Consider the following 19,024-nt stretch of genomic DNA (forward strand, 5'->3'; position numbering starts at 1 on the left):
AACCCGACAAATAGGCTGGGTGACGAGTGGGATTATCCCGGCCGGGCGAAGATTAGTTGGCCCGATTCAGATGGACGGAATAAGGAGACTACCCACAGCCACGCAACAACACGAGGCTCGACTGACAACATATAATCCGCAAGTTTCATGGCTATCGATGTTTTGCGAAATCGTCCTTGAGGCATATTCCATTCCTGCCCGAAATTGCTGTATAAGATCACCTTCGCCAGTATCTGACTGCCATGGAGTCAAAGTATGCAGCAAGTCATGTCAAGCCACGAGGGCCAGGGGACGCTCGACCTACAGCTCTCCAGATTATCGAAGACGAAAACCAAAAAGGAAACTTGAAAGGGAAGGTAGTGTTCATTACTGGCTGCTCGTCTGGACTCGGGATCGAAACAGCCAGGGCTCTAAAAGCCACGGGAGCAACAATATATGTGACAGCACGCAATCTTGACAAAGCTAGGACAGCACTGGGAGACATATTAGATGAGCACCAGGTTGTTCTCCTCAAGCTTGACCTAGAATCCCTTGAGAGTGTTCGCAGCTGTGCCTCCGAGTTCAAGGCGAGAAGCAACGTGCTCAACATATTGATCAACAATGCCGGTGTACGAATCACGCCTCCGGGCAAGACCAAAGACGGCTTCGAAACCCAGTGGGGAACAAATCACGTCGCGCACTTCCTCTTGTTCGAGCTCCTGAAGCCAACCCTGCTTGAGTCCTCCACGCCGGGCTTCCACTCTCGCGTGGTGGCGGTTTCGTCGACCGCCCACAGGACAGCCCATATCGATTTTGCGGACCTTAACATGGAGAGCCGAGGCTACGACGGCGTGGTTGCATATGGGCAAAGCAAGTTGGCCAATGTCTACATGGCTCTCGAGATCGAGAGGCGCTATGGACCGCAGGGACTACACGCTTGGAGCGTCCACCCAGGAGGCATCCGGACGGGGTTGCAGCGTCCAAACCTGTACGACGTCGTCGTAGTGCTGAAATCTGGCCCACTCTCTACGTTGCGGTTAATGCAAAACGCCGCCCAAGGGGCGTCGACTACAGTTTGGGCGGCCGTAGCTAGGGAGTTGGAGGGCACGGGGGGCAAGTATCTGGAGCGATGCCAGATCAGCCGGCCGGCGGCGCGAGGACACAAGCCCACAGATCCAGGATACGCCCCTTGGGCATATGACGAGGTAGCGGCAAGGAGGCTATATGATGTGTCTCTGGGGCTGGTAGGACTGCCGACGCAGATGTAGCTACTGTCTCAGCACTCTGGGGTGTTGGCCTCCTGGGATTGCTTTTTCCTTTGGAGGACTGCTTCATCATGCGCATAACCCGCTGCACTCCTGCTAGATTGCAGCATTCCAAAACGTTAGATAGACGTAATCAACTCATCCTGACTCGAAAGATATGCGCATGGGCTCCGTCCACGTGAGGTATCGCGGCAGAGGCCCCGGTGGTTGGGCCCGCCTCGGGGTGGCTGGCAGCTACGGTCTAGCAGTTGACGTGGCCGGGCAGAGCGACCCCCAGCGTGAAGATCGGCTTCGTCCCGAAGAAAGACCTTTTCAGCTGTGCTAGGAATTCGCAAGTTGGGGTGTTTTTCATGCAAAGCCTAGGAGTAGCGCTTTGCGTAGATAGGATCGCCTGAACTCGACGTTCTCTAGAGGCTCCGCTCAACGTCGACGCCGCCAACGAGGCCACGCGAGGCCTGAACCGAACGTGGCAATCGATTGAGTTCTGGGGCAAGCTGGCCGATGGTCCCCACTGCCGCGGAGTGGAACTCCCCCAAAAGGCAAAAAAGGTGTGCTGTTCAGGGCCAAAAGTAGCGGTACGAAACCGATGTTCAGCAGGCATCGCCTGTCCAGCCGTTTTCAGCGGGGAACGTGCAGGGATTCTTCGACTGCCGAACCACAGCCACACTGATTTCCTTGCTCACTGCATGTGCGTCGTGTTCGTTTTTTCCCTTCAGACGACGTGTGGCTTGCCACCTCCATACAAGCCCTGAGATCTGGTAGAGAATGCCAAATATATCGTAGCGGAATTCCATTATACCTCGGGCTCGCTAGATCCAGAGTCGGAATGCTGGATTCCGATGTGGACGGTCGACGGAAACGGCCAAGACATCAAAAAAGCCAACGGGCAGTGCTTCTGGCGTCTGACTGGTCAATGGCTCTCATCTTGACGTGGAGAATACCCCTGGAGTGATTCCCAAGTAGGTAGGCTTGAATTTCTACGTCCCTGGCTCTGCTGGCCTCTCATGACATTTGAGGATTGAATCGACCAAGAAGGTTTCGGCTCGGGCCTTAATGGTGGTTGTTAAGCCCAAGAGTCAGTATTAGTCTCGATGTGTAATCTAATAGCATTGGCTGCCCTGCTTCGCTGGACTCTCCATCCGAACAGCGCCCAGGAGGACCCCAACGACGCATGGACAGGTGGGAGAACGCTCATATTGCGCGGCTTTGCATCAGGTCTAACTGTTCTTGTTTGACCAAAGGGCCATTAACAGACCGTCCAGGTAGATTGCTCTTCCTTAGACTGGGCTATGCCTGACTGCCAGATGGGCGGCAGAGAGCCGGACGTGCGCATCATGGGTACGCTGGGTTCAGCGCCTATTGTAACGACTCCTTACGTTGCAAATCGCCACTACCAAGGTCCATGGGTGCCCGCGTCACCACAAAGCTCCCTGTGCATTGCATGTAAACGGGGCGATGGGCCTTACATCATTGAGGCCGCAAACGTATTCGCATTTGTCGGTCAACGGTTCAAGTCAACACTGCCCTTCGGTTATGTAACTTGGCCCGTCTTTTTTCAGACCGTTGAACCTGGTCTGCAGGTAGTTAGGTAGATCTGGCATGGCGGGAATGGCCGGTTCGGCGGGGCCGTTCCTAGCCGATTTTGCGACCTCGGCGGCCTCTTGAATACAGTTGTCGAGGTTGGAAGCCAGACAGTATCTCATGTTCGGGTGCAACAGGGTACAGCACATTCTCGTCACAAATAAATTCATAGCATTTGCAAGAAAGCGATCCAGAGTTGTCGCAATACCGTGATAAGTGATCAGCTTGAGATTTCTTAGCCCAACTGGTGTTTTAGACGGGTATTAACCTAAAGTCAAGACACCCAATACGATTCGCCTAATACCTAACGTAGTTTGCCTCTCCAAAAATAGATCCCTTGAGACATGCAAGGGATCCAGATTGCACGTGATAAATGATCAGAGTCCTGAAGTCAGGCAAGAGATTAAGGCGAACGACATATATCGCACTAAACAAGGAGTTCAGTGTCTGCCTTACCATTTTGTTTGGTGGCAAGAAACATTGGCGTACATTGATGCCGCCGATTCTCGATCAGCGTATGATGGGATTTGCACATCAAGTTATCCGGAATCCTATAACTCGCCAGGGGCCTGCTCGGCATGTCTTCATTGAGTAGAACGGGAGTGCAAGGTAGGTGGATGGGAATCAAGGAAATAGAAACACGGCTGAGGAATTTTCGCTCATCGTGACCGGCCTTAAAACGGTAATCCGAGCGGTTGGTCTAAAGAACAGAGGGAATCTCACCGTCCTTCTGACCCGGCCGCGATCACGCGGGAGGGTGGCCAGCGCCAAAAGGGCAGCAACTGATCTACACGGTCAGATGACCACGCTCCCATGTCGGGGCTTTCGTTGTGGCACGAAACCCTTTTCTACGCGCTTTACACAGCTCTTGGCTCGTACAATTGGTATGACCGTCGGTGGCCCGTAGGGCCTTTCTGATTTTCATGCAACGTGGGCCTTTAGGTTCGCTCTCGATATCTTCCATGACTCATACGCTTGTGGGCGGATCTGCTTGCGTGCTCCAGTTTCAAGGCGACCTACCTAGGTGTGGTTTCTTTTAGACATGTTCGAGGCCGTTGATTTTGGTGCATCACATTGCGCGTTCCTGTACCCTCCCTCGCCTTACACAAGGTTCGTTAAGGACGGGAACTAGAGCTTAGGACGATGCAGTCTCATCCGAGATGGGAAAGTTAACAATATTGCGGCAGGGTCAGGCATGTCAGCGTTTTCAGAGCTCTTGTCTCACCCCTGAAGACCATTTTGGGGAAAGCTTCAAACAGTAGGGCCACTGTCACTTTCCTTATTCTGAGTATCATGTTCATCAATCGCTCCATTCTGTCTCCCTCGAAATCATCCGGTTTCTCTCTAGCAAAAGGTGTCCCGAAAAGCCGGTTTCCATGTTTGAGGATTTTCTGACCAATGAGCAAATTCGTTGCGGAAAAAGGCCGAATGGTAAAGGCTGCGCTCTAGTCGTTTACAATGCAGCCAATCAGCACACAGATCAGCCATATCTCTGAAAGGCGACCCCTGCTAGTCCCAAATGGTCTATTAGTCGAAAGTGCATCTATAGGCTGTCGTTAATTCAAACCCTGCTCTGGCCGTCTACCCCATCTTTGGTCAGACCACACTTTTTCACCCTTTTTCTTTTCGACTCCAGTCGGGGAAGGTTGTGTCGAGCAGGGACGTGGGCAGGAGGAATGTAGAAGTCTCCGCCTGCTATCGTCTCAACGCGACTAGATCCTTGAGGGTATAAGCGCCATTGCTGAGTCCTGACAGCGGGTCTTCAGAGGGGCCCGGCGAGAAGCTATTCCCATTCGTTTCCGTCTCCAGCGAACTCTATCATCATAGACCATCACCCCTAAGACCTGCAGCACCGTACGTCGACAATCTTCCCGCCGTCCAATACTAAATCTTCGTCGAGCTACGACCCAAGGATACTGCTACATCGTCTCATTAGGGCATCTCATGCGCTTCTTTAACGACCGTCCGTCTGGTCCACTCAGTTGACAGAGACGAGACTCCTCTTTGACGGCAAGGTTTCACATGCATATGCAGCAGCGATGAATAGTAGCACTCGTCCTTTGTGGTGCTGAATATGCAAGTCATTCTGTCTTTAGTGTCAACTGCATGATCAGTCTTGCATATGATCTCCAAGACTTTATGGTTTGATATGTAGAACGACCTTCTGGAACGGCTGGCTGATCATTGCAGATTGAAATGACGAGACCCATCCTAATATAGTTTCAGCTGTTGATACCAGATACCCTACTGGCAGAAGCATTGATGAGGACAATTTCCCCTATGGTATAGGCAGGTTTTGACATAATCCCAGACGGACGAATCGCTCGTCATAGACGCGCCTCGTCGGCGAGGTCCTGGGGCCCGGCCGTTCTCTTCTACTAACCAACTGGGTCTGTCCGCATTTTGTAACTTGCATAAGCGCAATAGAAGACTTGCCGGGGCCTCTCAGGTTTCTCTAGGCCAGGAGGTCACATTGTTGGTCAATAACATGATCGGAGATTGATCAAATATGAGTTGCGCCTCAACGCGAAGACCTCGCGCATGCGCCAATGATGGAAGCCGAAGGCGTTCCTTACTTCAGCGTGGTGCAGAGCCGAGAACACCCACAAGTTACCGATGGATGTGACTCTACTCTGCGATGTCATATCTCAGATGTGCGGGAAGAGCTCGCGCACATATGGGCCGAGCACTGGGGAGGAAGGGGGGGGAATCCATGAGGAGATGGTGTTCTGCCGGTGCAAGATGCCAGCGCCTAGTCGAGCGGAGACATCCCACCATTGTGCAGCGTCCCAGTGTCTTTTTCTCACTCTCGTCGCAGACTCCCGGCCGCCGCGGCAGGGCTAGACAGTAGACTAGACTAGTCTATACTACTATGTATGGCAGAGCTCATTGCGGGCGACAAGGAACAGGGCGGCACAGAGCAGAACCTGACGATGTCACTCACACCACCAGCGCATGCCGTCGCGCCCGTTGTGCCCGTGTGGCTCTGCCCTCTCGCGTCTGTGCTCGTGGGCTGGTGTTTCCGCGTGGGCCGATTGATGGACGGACGACGCAGCCCGTCATGGCAGCGCTGGCAACCTGGCTCAGTGTGCGTGCGAGTGAGACATGGGGCCGCCTCGCAGCCCTCGCAGTCTTCTGGAATTCCCGGATGAAGTTGCTGTGGCCGTTAGCGTCGCCTCCCAGCGGTTGCGCCGTACCGGTACTTCGCAGCTGGGTGGCGCTGCCCCGGGGCCTGCCCAGGGCTGCACAGGCCACACTGCATCTCTTTCAGCTCCCTCAGTTCGGCGACGGCCCTCCCATTTGCCTGTTTCCCTCCAGCATATGCAAGTCGCAACACAGCCCACACAGCGCTGTGCGACGGGCCAAAGCAAGCCCTTCTTTGCCGCGCATGACCGGGGGTCGATCTGCCATGGGTACATGCCACCCAAGGTATCTCCGTAGATCCTCTAGGGGTGCCGACCAGTGGCCTAACGCCTAGTTAGCAGCCTGCTGATCTGCCTGCGTCGTAGTCGCAGTCGCAGTCGCAGTCGTCGTGCTCGCCGCCCGTGTGCCGTGCTGCGTAGACCTGCAGGGCATGAGGGCCAGGGCCGCCAGGCCACCCCTCCCCCCCCCCCCCCCCCCCCCCCCGAGGAGGGACCTGGGACCAAGGTGAGGTGAGTACCGCAGTACCTCACTACTACGTAGCATGTCGCAGCAGACAAGAGCCACCAGCCCAAAGAAAATCTTCCGAGCGGCGCCTGCAGACAGGCGGGCTCCCATGCTGAGGCTAGACAGAAACGAGGAAATAGGCGACGCCAGTTATGGACTCATGGTGACATGGGGCACGCAGGCGACGCCGGGTCGGAGCGGGAGGAGGAGGATTATAACTCACCCCACCTCTCATCGTGAATTCGTCTTACCCTCCCTCTTCTCTCTTTACGAGTACCTCGTCCTCCATTCTCTTCTTCCTATTTGCGGTTGCAGGTGTGCAAGCCAATACCCTGTCTTTGGGGTCGCCTAGCTCCGTAGTCCATTTCTTATTACTATTCGTCTTTCCCATCTCACCTCGTCACCGCAAGCGCTCTCCCGCCGTCTTGGGTCTTCTTAGTCACCTTTCCTGTGTCCTATCTACCCATCTCTTTGCCCTCTCTCCTCCCACCAGATACCCAATTTGCGACATGCCTCCCCAGTTATTACCAGCTTCGGCTGCGGCCTTTGCGCCTCGAGCATCATCAGTCAACGTCGTCCTCGGCTCAAAGGTCGAGCCATGGCTAACCCAGACCCTGAAGCGCGTCAACAGGGTGAAGCGCCCGCTCAACAGTGTACCGCAGCACCAGAGATGTCTCACCGAGACCTTGTCGTCACCGAATGCCATCTGGACCCTGACCTCCATGATGCTTCCCAAGGCTCCGGAGTCCGAGTTGCGCCAAGACTCGAACCCCCTCGTCGAGGCCCTGTTCAACTACCAACTCCTCCATATCGAGGCCTATATTGTACATGTCGACATGGTCCTGCGGAATGAAGTCGCCTTCAAGTTAACGCCTGACTCGATCGAGTCCCTCATAGAGTACCACAAGGAGGTTCACACTGTCGACGCCAAGGCCGGGACATATGAGTGGTCGGAAAAGGAGCAGCAAGCAAAGAAGCTGCACGAGGACTTCGTCCAGGCAATCAACAAATTTGTTTTCCGGACGCACGTATCCGCCCTAGAAGGACTGGAAGAGGAAGGTGCTGGCGAGTTGCTTTGTGGAAAGAGTGAAGAGGTCAAGAACAACATCATGGGTCTGATGAAGCCGCTTCTGCCGCCACCCCCGAGAATTGTGGATGTCGTCCGGCAACCGCCCTTGTTGCCCAGCTCACCAGCAGGCGCAAGCATCTGGTCTCAGTCGACCCCGTCACCGGCAGCCGTGCCTGGGCCAGTAGATTCATGGAGGGTCCTGCCATCGAGTCCCAGTGTCACATCTACTTCCGCAGATTCAACCCCGATATGGGCTAACATGGCTCTGACCGATGTTCAACTTCCATCGCCGCCACAATCGTTCAGTCAACCCTACTCGACCGCTGGGTTCTTCTACAGCTCGCCGATGGTCACCGCCCCTATCCCAGCACTACCGTTGCCAAGTATGTTGACACCCCAGTGTGGTGTAAGTGCTGGATATGGCGGGTTTGGCTGGGATCGCTACCAAGAGTACGCAACGACAATGTGACAACCAGCACCGAACCGGGGTCTAGTTCCCCGATAGTCACCTCTTCGCACGAGGCCAGCAAAGGAATAGCCCTCTGGTCTTCGCTTCCTTGTCTTGCTCAGGATCCGATCGGCACAAAGACTCATCGCGCCTCACGCTGTACCGTGGTCCTCCAGCAGAATCTGGAGCGGCTCTCGACTCTCAAAATATCCCTTCGGGATATAATACTGCCGGTTCTTTTTGTTTGATTTCTTTTTGAATTTTAATAGCAAGCGAGCGTTTGATTTTGGGGGAACATCTCACATCACTATAACCGCCAGCTCGGTCATCAGCATTCCTTTCAACTCATCATGGCTGGGTCCGGCGGGGCATTCTGATTTGCATTTACACCAGGGCAGGTCTTTGAGATATAGAAGACCGGGTATTCTTCTCGCTAAAATAAGAGGTACACGCAGCAATGCACACCCATTCCCGGCGAAGTACGGGACAGAGATCATTTGGTTTTCAGGGATTCCCCAGTTGTTTCTCTTTTCTTAATACGGCAGAAAGCGGCTTTCTTTTGGATGATACCCCCCATACCGGGCCGAGGATGTGTTTCCCTCGGAGTCGCGCACTCACTTCAAGCTCCCGACTTGGTTTCTTTGTCTTACGAATGAACGGACGACCTAATGACGAATAACCTAATGCTTGAAAACGACTTGCACGAAAGATATACTACCAACTTGATGTTGACACTTCTTCTCGAAAAGCTATTCAAGCAATTACGGATTCGGTTGGAATGCGGGGACTGGATCCAACACTACGCATTACCAAGGTCGATCTCTCACCTCATCTCGTAGCCGAGACGCATATCTGGGATCATGTGGTCGAGGCAGGCACTGGTTGTCGACACACCAAGGCTCAGCTTCCATGGCAGCCTCCGGGTCAATTCCGTTGGCTGCCAGGACCCGAGCAGGACTTGAAGACGAGGGGGGAGGATCAAACACAACAGCTGGGCATCGGTATACGTTATTCCTGCTGCGCAGGGAGATGCATGGCCCTTTACTGCCGTCGATGCTGACGTCACCCTGGCCTTTGCCCTCATCTGCTTCAGCGCAATGCCGATTTGGAAAAGCAGAGTAAACGCCGCGCCGAGCTTAATCCAGGTGTAAGACTCTCCCGCAAGACGGGCCGAGTGCTTACATGGATACTTGAGCAGCGGCATACTCGGGTTACGGATTTCCTGGCGGCTTAGATGGGGCGCAGGGGTCAGGGTGATATAAGCAGCATTCGTAGCTCATCTCACTACATCCTAAACATCCTTGTCAAGAACGATTATCGTATCTCAGGGTGAAAAGGGCGCTGAACGGTGATCGTGCAGTGCATGGAATCATTCGGGAAGCATGAGATGCTGGGTATTGGTGCTATTGTTGGCGGACCCCAGGAGGTGTCTACAACACACCAGAATTTGCTTTGTCATGGACCTAGTAGTTAATTTGAACATATACCGTTCACACCGTGCGCCTCTTTCTCTCTTGTGACTTATCAAGACGCACTCAGCTCGCCATTGCCATCACGAAGTTAACACGTAAGATATGCAGTCATTAGTGATCCGCCATAGCCACTTCGCTGCTTTCAGATACTGGCCTTGGTAACTTTACTGTGCACACTACTCATCGGAGAGACGGGAAGTTCTCAGTTGGGAGAGTCCGAAACCGTTGCATACAGCACTACATGTTGCGTGACTCACAAGGTCAATCGAAGGGACCTGATGAGCCACACCTGAAGACTATTGATCTTGCAGGTGTTCTCGTCCGCTACTGCTGATGGTTGGTGGTCCCCCGCGTGAACGCCGCTGAGCCACATTACTGCACCGCGGACGAGTTTGGGGCATATGCATGCCGTCATCAAAAAAGCTGGTTCCGTGGGTTTGCTTACGGGCCCTTCTCGCTCTGCCTGATTGAGGTCGCAGTGAATGCCCTACTTACTGAGTCGCATTGACAGTGAGATAACAGCCCCCGGGTGAGCGGATGGATGACTGTCTACGCCGAGTGCCGCCGGTCAAATCACCATCTAGGACTGTGGCATATGCTGCAGGACATGCGCGGCGCGCAACGTCGTCAGAGAAGTAACACTACGGTGGATACATGAATCCTAGTCGTAGATACATCCTTCAGGATATTGGCCACGTGAAACACGGGCACACACTGAAGAATGGCACATCAGTTCCAACACAATAATCGCCGTCGAGCTGAACAGAGTTACGCAAGCGTGGTGCAACGCTGCGGATAGCGGCCGCTGTACAGCCAGCCGCGCTACAGAATTGTTATAACCCCCCCATAGAAAAAGACGACCCCAGCGGCCGCCCCCCATTGGGCCACATACGAAACATTCCGGGATGGGCAAAGATAATCCTTGGCACGGCAGTGGCCGACCTACATAACCACACGTGCATGCAACAATATACTGACGATGCCAGTCAGAACTCTTTTCGCCATCTCCGGGACCCAGCGGTTTGGGTTCTGGGTCGCTGGTAGCCTGACCGAATCCCCAATCCGGTCCAACCGTGATTTCGCACCTGCAGCTGCGATAGGGGAGCCCCTGGCAGCCTTGCGCACCGATCAGGCAGTCGTTGGTCATTTTAGACTTCGCCCGAGGCAGTTGAGTCCTGTAGTTGGATGCGTTAGTTCGAGAGTGCCTGGGCTAAGTATGGGGCCCTTCTCGAACTCTACATTTTGCTGACTGCTTAATGCAAGCAGAAAGGGGCTTGGAGGACTAGCGGTACTGGTACGCTGCACCCGGATTCCTTCCATGTAATCAACGCACTTCGGACTTCGCTGCTGACAGCATATGATGATAGATCAAGGGGGGCCCCGTCTGATGTATGGATACCTCTGGGCTCTAGTTATCAGAACATCACGGCCTTGCACACAGCGACTGCAGCCGACCAGGCAGACAGTTAAGAATCGCTTGTATGGACAATTCGGTCAGTCAGTTGGTGCTAATGCGCATAACAACCTGCAGCGTCTGGTCCGATATTGGTGTACTGTATACGACTTGTTCCCTGCAACGGGGCACGCGCGGCTATCAGTCCCTTTTCCTGGTAACAGTGATTACCTATGTATCCACACCCTGCACGTCAGCTTGTCGCAACGGCCTTGCAGTATTCCCAAGTCCGGTGTAACTTTCAGCTTATCAAGTAGTATATGTTATGCAAACGTCAACGTCATGAGGATATTCTACTTGGTTGATGCCTTGCTATCCTGGGAACAATGGGGATCCACAACGATGATCCTCAGCCAGACGTTGCTACTCGGCCTGAGCGGCGAGCAGGCTTTACCAAAGAGTGTGGTAAGCAATATCAGATGGGACATGGTATTGTGAATAACATCAGGTACTCGGCGCACATGGGCTGAGTAGTCGTCGCTGGCTTATACTACACAACCTGTCGTTTCAGCTAACCTAGAAGCGGTTCCATACACTTAGGACCACTACAGGAATAAGCTGACAGCATCCCAGTAAACTGAGATGGCTATAAGCTAACAAAGACTTTGAGATTGTGGTAAGCATAGACATTCCCTTCCTAAGTTGGAAAATGTGAGGTGCAGCTACTCGGAGCGCAGCTTGATCTGCTTACCGTCTCGGCTACGATTCGCGATACAAGCGGTACAACTCCAGCTGCCCCAGCAGTAAGAAACATACGCAAGCAGTAGTCTCTCTTGATCCTTCGGCTTGGCGGCTGTTACCAAAGGGCCTGTGAGGTATCGGTACTGGGTTAGTGGGAATCATACTTTGTGCCCCTGTGCGATTGTCACTACTATTGGGGGCCACAACTTATCTGCGACAAATAGACCCAAAATATAACCATTTTCGACGATCGTCGCATTTCGGCCGGCTCCTCAGGGCTCCCTGTATAAGCTCAGCCGTTGTTGTGGTTACGTACACACGTATACTTCGGCCCCCAACATGCAATGGCGCTCTACCGTGTTTCAGCAGGTGAATTCATGCCGGTATCCGGTTTTCTGCACACTACGATGCAGGCTTTCAAGTTCTATGAATAACCCAACTCCACATGCAAGTGGGAATGTAGCGAATTGGGCATTATGTGCACGTCAACGAAAGTCTGCTGAAGAAGGATGCGGGCACTAGATGGTGTCTGCATTGCAGATTTTCCAGACTTAGTGGTACTCAGCCACTTATAATGAAGGTACTGCGAGACTTTTCCATTCATCGTATGTCATTCTTAGAAGTTCATTGGCTTTCCTGAAGACGCGATCTCTATAATGTTATTTATGGGAATTCTCAGGACCTTTATGTTTACCATATTGACTCCAGCATGAAATCACGACCCACCACACTTTGACCAGCCGAAGGCTTAGATCAAATGTCTCTTAGTCTTCCTTTAGCAAGTCCTTGGCAACATTCCTAGCGATGTAGTCTGCGAATGCCATGGTTGTAATCATTGGGTTGACTCCGCTGGCACTGGGGAACACGCTCGAGTCGGCGACGTAGAGTCCTTCAGTCTCCCAAACCCTGCCCCTCGGATCGACCACACCAGTCTCCTCGCTGCGGCTCATACGGCAGGTCCCCATCTGATGCGCTGAGCCGAACGGGGTGACAGGTGGCTTGTTGCCCGCCGTCTCCAGGGAGGTAAGCCAAGCCACGAATTCCGAATCTTCCACATCTGCGGTGCCCGCCTTATCGGACTTGCTCCATACGAACGGCCGTGTCCCCGGGAGAAACGCAAAGATCTCCTGAGCCCCTTGCACATAACACAGCTTGGCAAGTGCTATCACACCTGCCATCACATGTGCACGGTCGAAGTCACTTGCCACGTAGTCAACACGGGGCGCACCAGAGACGGTATCCGGCCACACACGTCCTGTATCCCGGTCTCGAGCCATTGAAATGTAGCCGTTCATGTTCCGGAACTTCAGAGCGTTGAGTTTGTATTCCAAGCCGCTATACCAAGGAAAGTTGGCCAGAGTAACATATGGCTGGCAGGGTATTAGCTTTGGGTACCATTACTCAGGGAACCGACATACCAGCATATTGATCGTTTCCAGTTTCACTCCATGGCCGTTGCCATCCAAATTCTCAAACTCCGAGCACACGCTCGTGATACTGCTTCCTTCCCATGGCTGGATGTCGTCTTCAAAGCGGCCTAGAACGTAATTGCAAGGGTGAAGATGCAAGTTCTGTCCAATATGTGGGTTCTGATAGGAGTCAGTAATCATGGTTTACCAAGACGTCTTTGAAATTACCTTTAAGCCGCTTCTTAGAAGGAGCAGAGGACTATGGAGAGTCCCGGCAGACACAATGACCTTTTTCGCTTGCACTTGTATAGTTCTCTTGACCCGCTGGTCTTCCAGGACAAGCCCACCTTGACTATCCCTTGAAGTCCAAGTTCCAGTGAGCCCAACTGCCTTCTTATTTCCCGCAGTCTCATCGAAGCTGATCTCAGAGACATCGAACCCTTCGATAAATTGAGCACCTGCCTTTGATGCAGCAGGTAACCAACTAACAGCTGGCCCCTTCTTGCCGGCGGAACCGCATCCAAGATGACACCTTCCACAGTAGTGGTCGTCGGTGCCAGTGTTCTGTGGGCAGGCTTTGGCTTTCCAGCCTAGCTTACGGGAACCATCGAGGATAACCTGGCCGCCGTGGTTATGCCGGATGTGCGTGTCGCTAACACCCATGACCTCGCATACGCGATCGATACATCCCTGATATTCTTCGGTTGCAAAGAACGGCAAGCCTTGGTCCGCCCACTCCTTTCTGACGAAATCCTGCGGCTCGAGGGAAACACTCCAGTTGACAGTACCGCCTCCTCCCCAGCAGCTCCCGGCAAGGATATTGACGCAGCCATCGTCACTATTTATGACTCCTTCATTTTCAAAGAGATATTTCGACCCCGACTCTTGATTCATGGGAAGTTGGGACGGCTGGAAGGAGTAACCCTTGTCCACCACCAGAACTCTGTGGCCAGCCTCAGCTAGGACCTTCGCGCACACAGCACCGCCGCAACCTGATCCTACAATGACGACATCTGTCTCAACTACTGCAGGCTGCTCACTGGCCGCAAATTGCAAGAATTTGAAGTCAAAATCCGGACCGGGCTTGTAGTCCGCAGGGTGGTCCGAGAAGCCGATAAGCTGATGATACAGAGGATCCCCCTGGCTAAAGGATTTCTGAGCGATCGAAACGATGGTCCTCGCAAGTTGCGGCAATGTCTTCAGCCAAGACGTGGTCCACTGCAGCCTTCAGAGTCAGTGAAGTCATATGCTCTTCAAGACGGCCTTTGAAAGCTCTTATCACGCAACGACTCTCGGCGTACTCACAGACCGAAGAACCGAGTGCCTAAGATGAAGTGGGAGCTCCTGAACTGGGGTACAGTAGCCTGTCAGGAAGAAGCTTCCTAGTCTTGAACTGTGCGGGAGTCAGTCACCTATAGTACGAAGGGGCTATTACTTCATCTGAACAAGGGGGCCGCTAACCCGAGAAGGTCGAGCACACTGGCTAGCCGCTTTCTGTTGGCTATGGGAACCGTCTCAAATGTACGCTTCACGTTCTGTACAAAGCGAGGGCTGTCAGATTGCCTCGTTCCCAGGTACTCTTTGAACTTGTCTAGGTCTGGCGGCTCGGCCTGCGATGTTCGGATCAACTCATATGCCCCTCGGTATTCCTCCTGCGAGATTCTGAGCTGATTCCGTTTATCTGTCACAGTACCTGCTTCTACGATGGGCGGCAGCACTGCATCCAGTAGTGCGAATAGAATGTGCCATTGTGTCTCTGTGAAGTAAGTATCCGACCGAACCGGCGGAAGCGGAACCGCGGTTGGTGCACCGTGTGGGCGCGTGGCTACCATTCTGTTAGGGCGCACCATCTATAGGACACGAGTAAGGCGGTAGAGGCAGTATAGGACTGAGCGCGGAGCTAACAGTCAGCGTGCATTGATCAGGCTATAACGTTCATGCGAGTCCGATGATAATCAAGTCGCAGTCGAATGTTGTTGTGATGTCCGAATATGGCAGGCTTAGCTGAAATATTCGCGAATAGCAAAAGGTCCGTGCTTCCAACGTGTGAGACAGGGAGGAGACTACAAGGATTCTCGCGGCGATGAATTCTACCAGCGACGGAAAACTGGCAATTCTCGAATCAAGGGCCAACAACTCCAAGCTATCAGCAGTGAAGGGGTGACGAATACATCTACCGTAGTTGCAGCGGAAATCCGGGTCCCGAGCGATCCGTGTTCTTGCACGCTAGGAACTCAAGCTCTGGAGAGCTGTCGACTCACTCTCAGAAAAGACATATCCTATAGCTATTCTCAGCGGCTACATGAGTTGTACCTTTGTGTGATATATGCCGCCCGTGGCCAGTTGCTTGTTTGTTTCTGGCTTGGCAAGACACAGCTGAGAACGAATGATATATGACAAGTAGGTGATGCCAACGCTACTTTGCCAATTGTGCCTCTTTCCTGAGGCGAGCTGGCCGGTTCCCTTTTCATATGCAAGGAGGACTATACTGTTCCCTCCCACCTGAGTCAACCATGGGTTGTGTACCATAGTACAGAAATTAGGGTAACGGGAGACGGCTAGCGACGAAGTGCACATGGTTCATGGGCCGACACGACCACTTTAATTGATTGCATTGGGACAGCCGGGCTAAGAAAGTAGAACCTTGCAATCAAGACCAAACTGTTGACAACCCCAGGTTTACCGTAGTGGTTACAACATCGGTACGCGAAGAACCCGCGACCCCGGGGTTTAATGGGCTGATGAGGCTCTTGGATAACTGGCGCATGTGACAGTCTTGGCGGCAGCTGCTTTCACATGTGAAATCCATTTACGGCCAAGCTACGTTCCAGGACCCTGGGGAAATTCTGGTAATGGAAATTGGGCCGGGTTTGTTGAGCACCATGGGGGCAATGGCGAGTTCTTCTAGAACCATTCGATGGCTCAGCAGACGAAGAAAAATGCTAAGTTATGTGCGTACTACCGAATGGGCTGCAGGTTCCGTTGATCGATCCCACCAGCCCGGCAGCAGACGCGGGACGAAACGCAACGCGGGCAACGGTGTCGACGCCATCCAGTGTAGAAGTTCGGGGAAGAAACTGAGTTAGGTATTACTTACAGGCACGCCCACCGGAGCGCACGGCGGCGTCCAACAGCTTTACAGACAGATTGGCGGGAGTCCACACTTAAATGCAAAAGGCAACTACATGCCGCACACCATTTATTATGTAGACTGCTGCACTCTTGAGATTCACCAACTCGAAAGCAGCTCAGCCTCAGCCATTCCCATCCAGCCGAAGAGAGCACCAGACTGAACTAGAGTGCCTATCCACGAGCCAGGGGGGGCAAGCTTGAGAGCACGACAAAATGCAGATTGGCCCGGGTACAACGGCGCCCGCTCTCGTCTGGCCCAGCCTGTCAGGACTCTCTGTTCTGGTGGAATCGCGGGGGGGATCGTTCTTCTCGGGTTCGACAGCAGCTGCACTGTCGCTGTCGTGTGCAACATTTTTTTTGAGATCCCAACAGAAAATTGCCCCGCAGTCTCAGGGACCAGCTTTCCGGGGGCTCGCGTGCCCGGGTGCAGCTTTCGCCTAGATCGCCAAGGTGCATGAGGGGCAATGGGCTGTCCCTTTTCCAACTAATCATTCTTTTTCGGGTCGACTATTGCTCCATGCCAATTGAGATTGCCCAGGTCTCATGAAAAGTTCGCACAGGCATATGGCTAGGTGCGCGTATAGTCTGATCGATTCACCAGTGTCTCGAGCGATCAGTCCGGTATACTGAGTACGGCCTGCTGGCAAACGGGTTCGAGAACGCCAGAAACAATCGCCAGCTTTCTGTGAAACCTACGAGATGCGTGTTTCAACGTGTATTCAGTTAGACGCATTTCCGCACAGCGTGATTGGCCAGGCGCACAACTGTCATGCCTGTCAACTCCGTACCAAGACGTGCGGGAACCGAGGCCTTCCCTGTGGAGTTTTTGTTGGAAAGGGCACTTGCACCAACAAAATCGGCATCACGAAAAGCCCACAGTTTCCGAACTATGATGTCGTCCCCTGGGTACAGTCGCATGCTATTCCACCAACGGCAACCCGCTCGAGCTGCCCCCTTGTCAAGCCTGTCCCTGGGACCAATCATCGCGGGAGCGCAGTGCCTAGTTGCCGTCAATCTGATGGTTAGACATCCGGAACGTGCGTCGTCGACGGCACACAGACCCTTCCTGGAGAAAAATCAGGGTCCTCGTTTCCATGTCGGCACAGTACATCAGTCGCTCCTCCTGTCACTCAACGCTGTCTCATGGTGTTTTCTTCTTCTCTAGTCTTGTGACCAACTGTAGCGCATGCCCATCTAGGCGTTCAGAGCTTCTAGAGTTGTGTTGATTAACTCTAAATCACCAACATCTTCAATACACTCCTTCGCCAACCTTGCAGAAAGCCCCGTCAGGCAACGCCCTCCGGCCTTCAAAAGCTGAATATTGTGTTCCGCTTCACGTTTTGGATTCCTCTCCCTGGCTCTTGGAAAACTTGGTGTCGACGACGTCTTTGAGCATAGTGCGCAATTGCCTCGAGTATAGAGGTGCACTTCCAGTCGCCATGGCTTCCTCCCCATCAGTATTTTTCGAGGCTCCCTCGAAGTCCCTGTTCAGCTTCCCACCATCCTCGGACCCGCGGCCGATACCTCCTCCACACTTCAATGTGCCATTTACGATCCCGGATGGCCTCTTTACTGCGGCATTGGACCCCAAGGTCCCCATCACCATTGCCGCCACATACGCCATCAGCGCGAAACTGCTGAACTCATACAACAAGTCGAACGGAAAGAAGCCGTGGGGCATTAGCAAGACGGCGCCCTTCCGCATCTTTGTCATTCTTCACAATGTGTTCCTGGCCGTCTACTCGGCTTGGACTTTTGTTGGCATGCTCGGGGCTCTGCGGAGGTCAATCGTCAGCCCGACGGGTCCTAACGGCTGGGCCGGCACCGTTGACAGCTTCTGCAAGCTCAACGGCCCTGCTGGCCTCGGTAACGCCGCTACGTACTACCAAGAGCAGAACGCCTGGGAGACTTCTCCTAGCCGCGTTGACGCCGGCAGACTCTGGAACGAGGGTCTTGCTTTCTACGGGTGGATCTTCTACCTCAGCAAGTTCTACGAGGTCCTCGATACCTTCATCATCCTGGCCAAGGGCAAGCTGAGCTCTACGCTTCAGACTTACCACCACGCAGGCGCCATGATGTGCATGTGGGCTGGTATTCGATATATGTCGGCTCCTATCTGGATGTTTGCGTTTGTCAACTCTTTTATTCACGCCATGATGGTGAGTTTTGACTCATTAGTGAGACATGTCACAAGCGCTAACCCTGGAAACAGTATACCTACTACACCGTGACGGCCTTCAACATCCGTGTTCCCACCGCCATCAAGCGCTCGCTGACTACCATGCAAATCACCCAATTCCTGGTTGGCGCTTCCTACGCCATGATCCACTCGTTCGTCTACTACACCATCCCCGTCCATGTGGCAACCTCCAAGCCAGCCAGCGCTGTTTCTGAGGCTGTCGCCGCTGCCACCGAATCTGCCGCTGCCGGCGGTCTGCTTGACAGCCTTAAGCAGGCCGTCTTCGGCGCCGCCGAGGCTGCCAATGGCGCCGCGGTTGTGTCCAGCCAGGAGGCCGGCTCCGCAGCTGTTTTCTACGAGAGGCAGTACCGGGCTGTTCCCTGCATCACCACCGCCGGCCAGACCTTTGGAATCTGGCTGAACGTGTTCTACCTGGCACCCCTGACGTACCTCTTCGTCTCCTTCTTTATCGCCAGCTACATCAAGCGCAGCAGCGTGGAGACCAAGCGCATCCGCGCCGAGGAGAAGACCGCCGACCGACGCCTGAGCAACGCCATGATCAACGCTGAGAAGGCCGGCTGGGACGCCGCCCGCGGCCTCGAGAAGGAGGTCTACGGCCAGGGCAGCGAGTCCGCCATTGTCGAGGAGGATGTCCCCGCCAGTGGCAACCCGAGGGCGCTACGGAGCCGCAACGGCAAGAAGAACTGA

The 19,024-nt window shown here is 53.7% G+C and overlaps 4 protein-coding genes across 4 annotated transcripts; 3 read left to right on the forward strand and 1 right to left on the reverse strand.

Moving 5' to 3' along the window:
* Window positions 1–242: 242 nt before the first annotated feature.
* Window positions 243–1,247, forward strand: JN550_000372 (uncharacterized protein; the record flags this gene model as incomplete). The annotated part of the gene is made up of 1 exon (XM_049315179.1): window positions 243–1,247. One exon carries the CDS (start codon window positions 243–245, stop codon window positions 1,245–1,247), a length of 1,005 nt encoding a protein of 334 aa, XP_049177661.1.
* Window positions 1,248–6,982: 5,735 nt separating this feature from the next.
* JN550_000373 (uncharacterized protein) lies at window positions 6,983–8,011 on the forward strand (the record flags this gene model as incomplete). Its single annotated transcript, XM_049315190.1, has 1 exon — window positions 6,983–8,011. One exon carries the CDS (start codon window positions 6,983–6,985, stop codon window positions 8,009–8,011), a length of 1,029 nt encoding a protein of 342 aa, XP_049177662.1.
* Window positions 8,012–12,360: 4,349 nt separating this feature from the next.
* JN550_000374 (uncharacterized protein) lies at window positions 12,361–14,837 on the reverse strand (the record flags this gene model as incomplete). The annotated part of the gene is made up of 5 exons (XM_049315201.1): window positions 12,361–12,966; window positions 13,015–13,185; window positions 13,234–14,223; window positions 14,311–14,398; window positions 14,467–14,837. 5 exons carry the CDS (start codon window positions 14,835–14,837, stop codon window positions 12,361–12,363), a joined length of 2,226 nt encoding a protein of 741 aa, XP_049177663.1.
* A 2,739-nt stretch (window positions 14,838–17,576) lies between these two features.
* JN550_000375 (uncharacterized protein) lies at window positions 17,577–19,024 on the forward strand (the record flags this gene model as incomplete). Its single annotated transcript, XM_049315212.1, has 2 exons — window positions 17,577–18,296; window positions 18,350–19,024. The coding sequence occupies 2 exons, from the start codon at window positions 17,577–17,579 to the stop codon at window positions 19,022–19,024; spliced, it is 1,395 nt and encodes a 464-aa protein (XP_049177664.1).

This window comes from Neoarthrinium moseri (assembly GCF_022829205.1).
Source record: "Neoarthrinium moseri strain CBS 164.80 chromosome Unknown scaffold1_Wmoseri_CBS_16480, whole genome shotgun sequence".
NCBI lineage: Eukaryota > Fungi > Ascomycota > Sordariomycetes > Amphisphaeriales > Apiosporaceae > Neoarthrinium > Neoarthrinium moseri.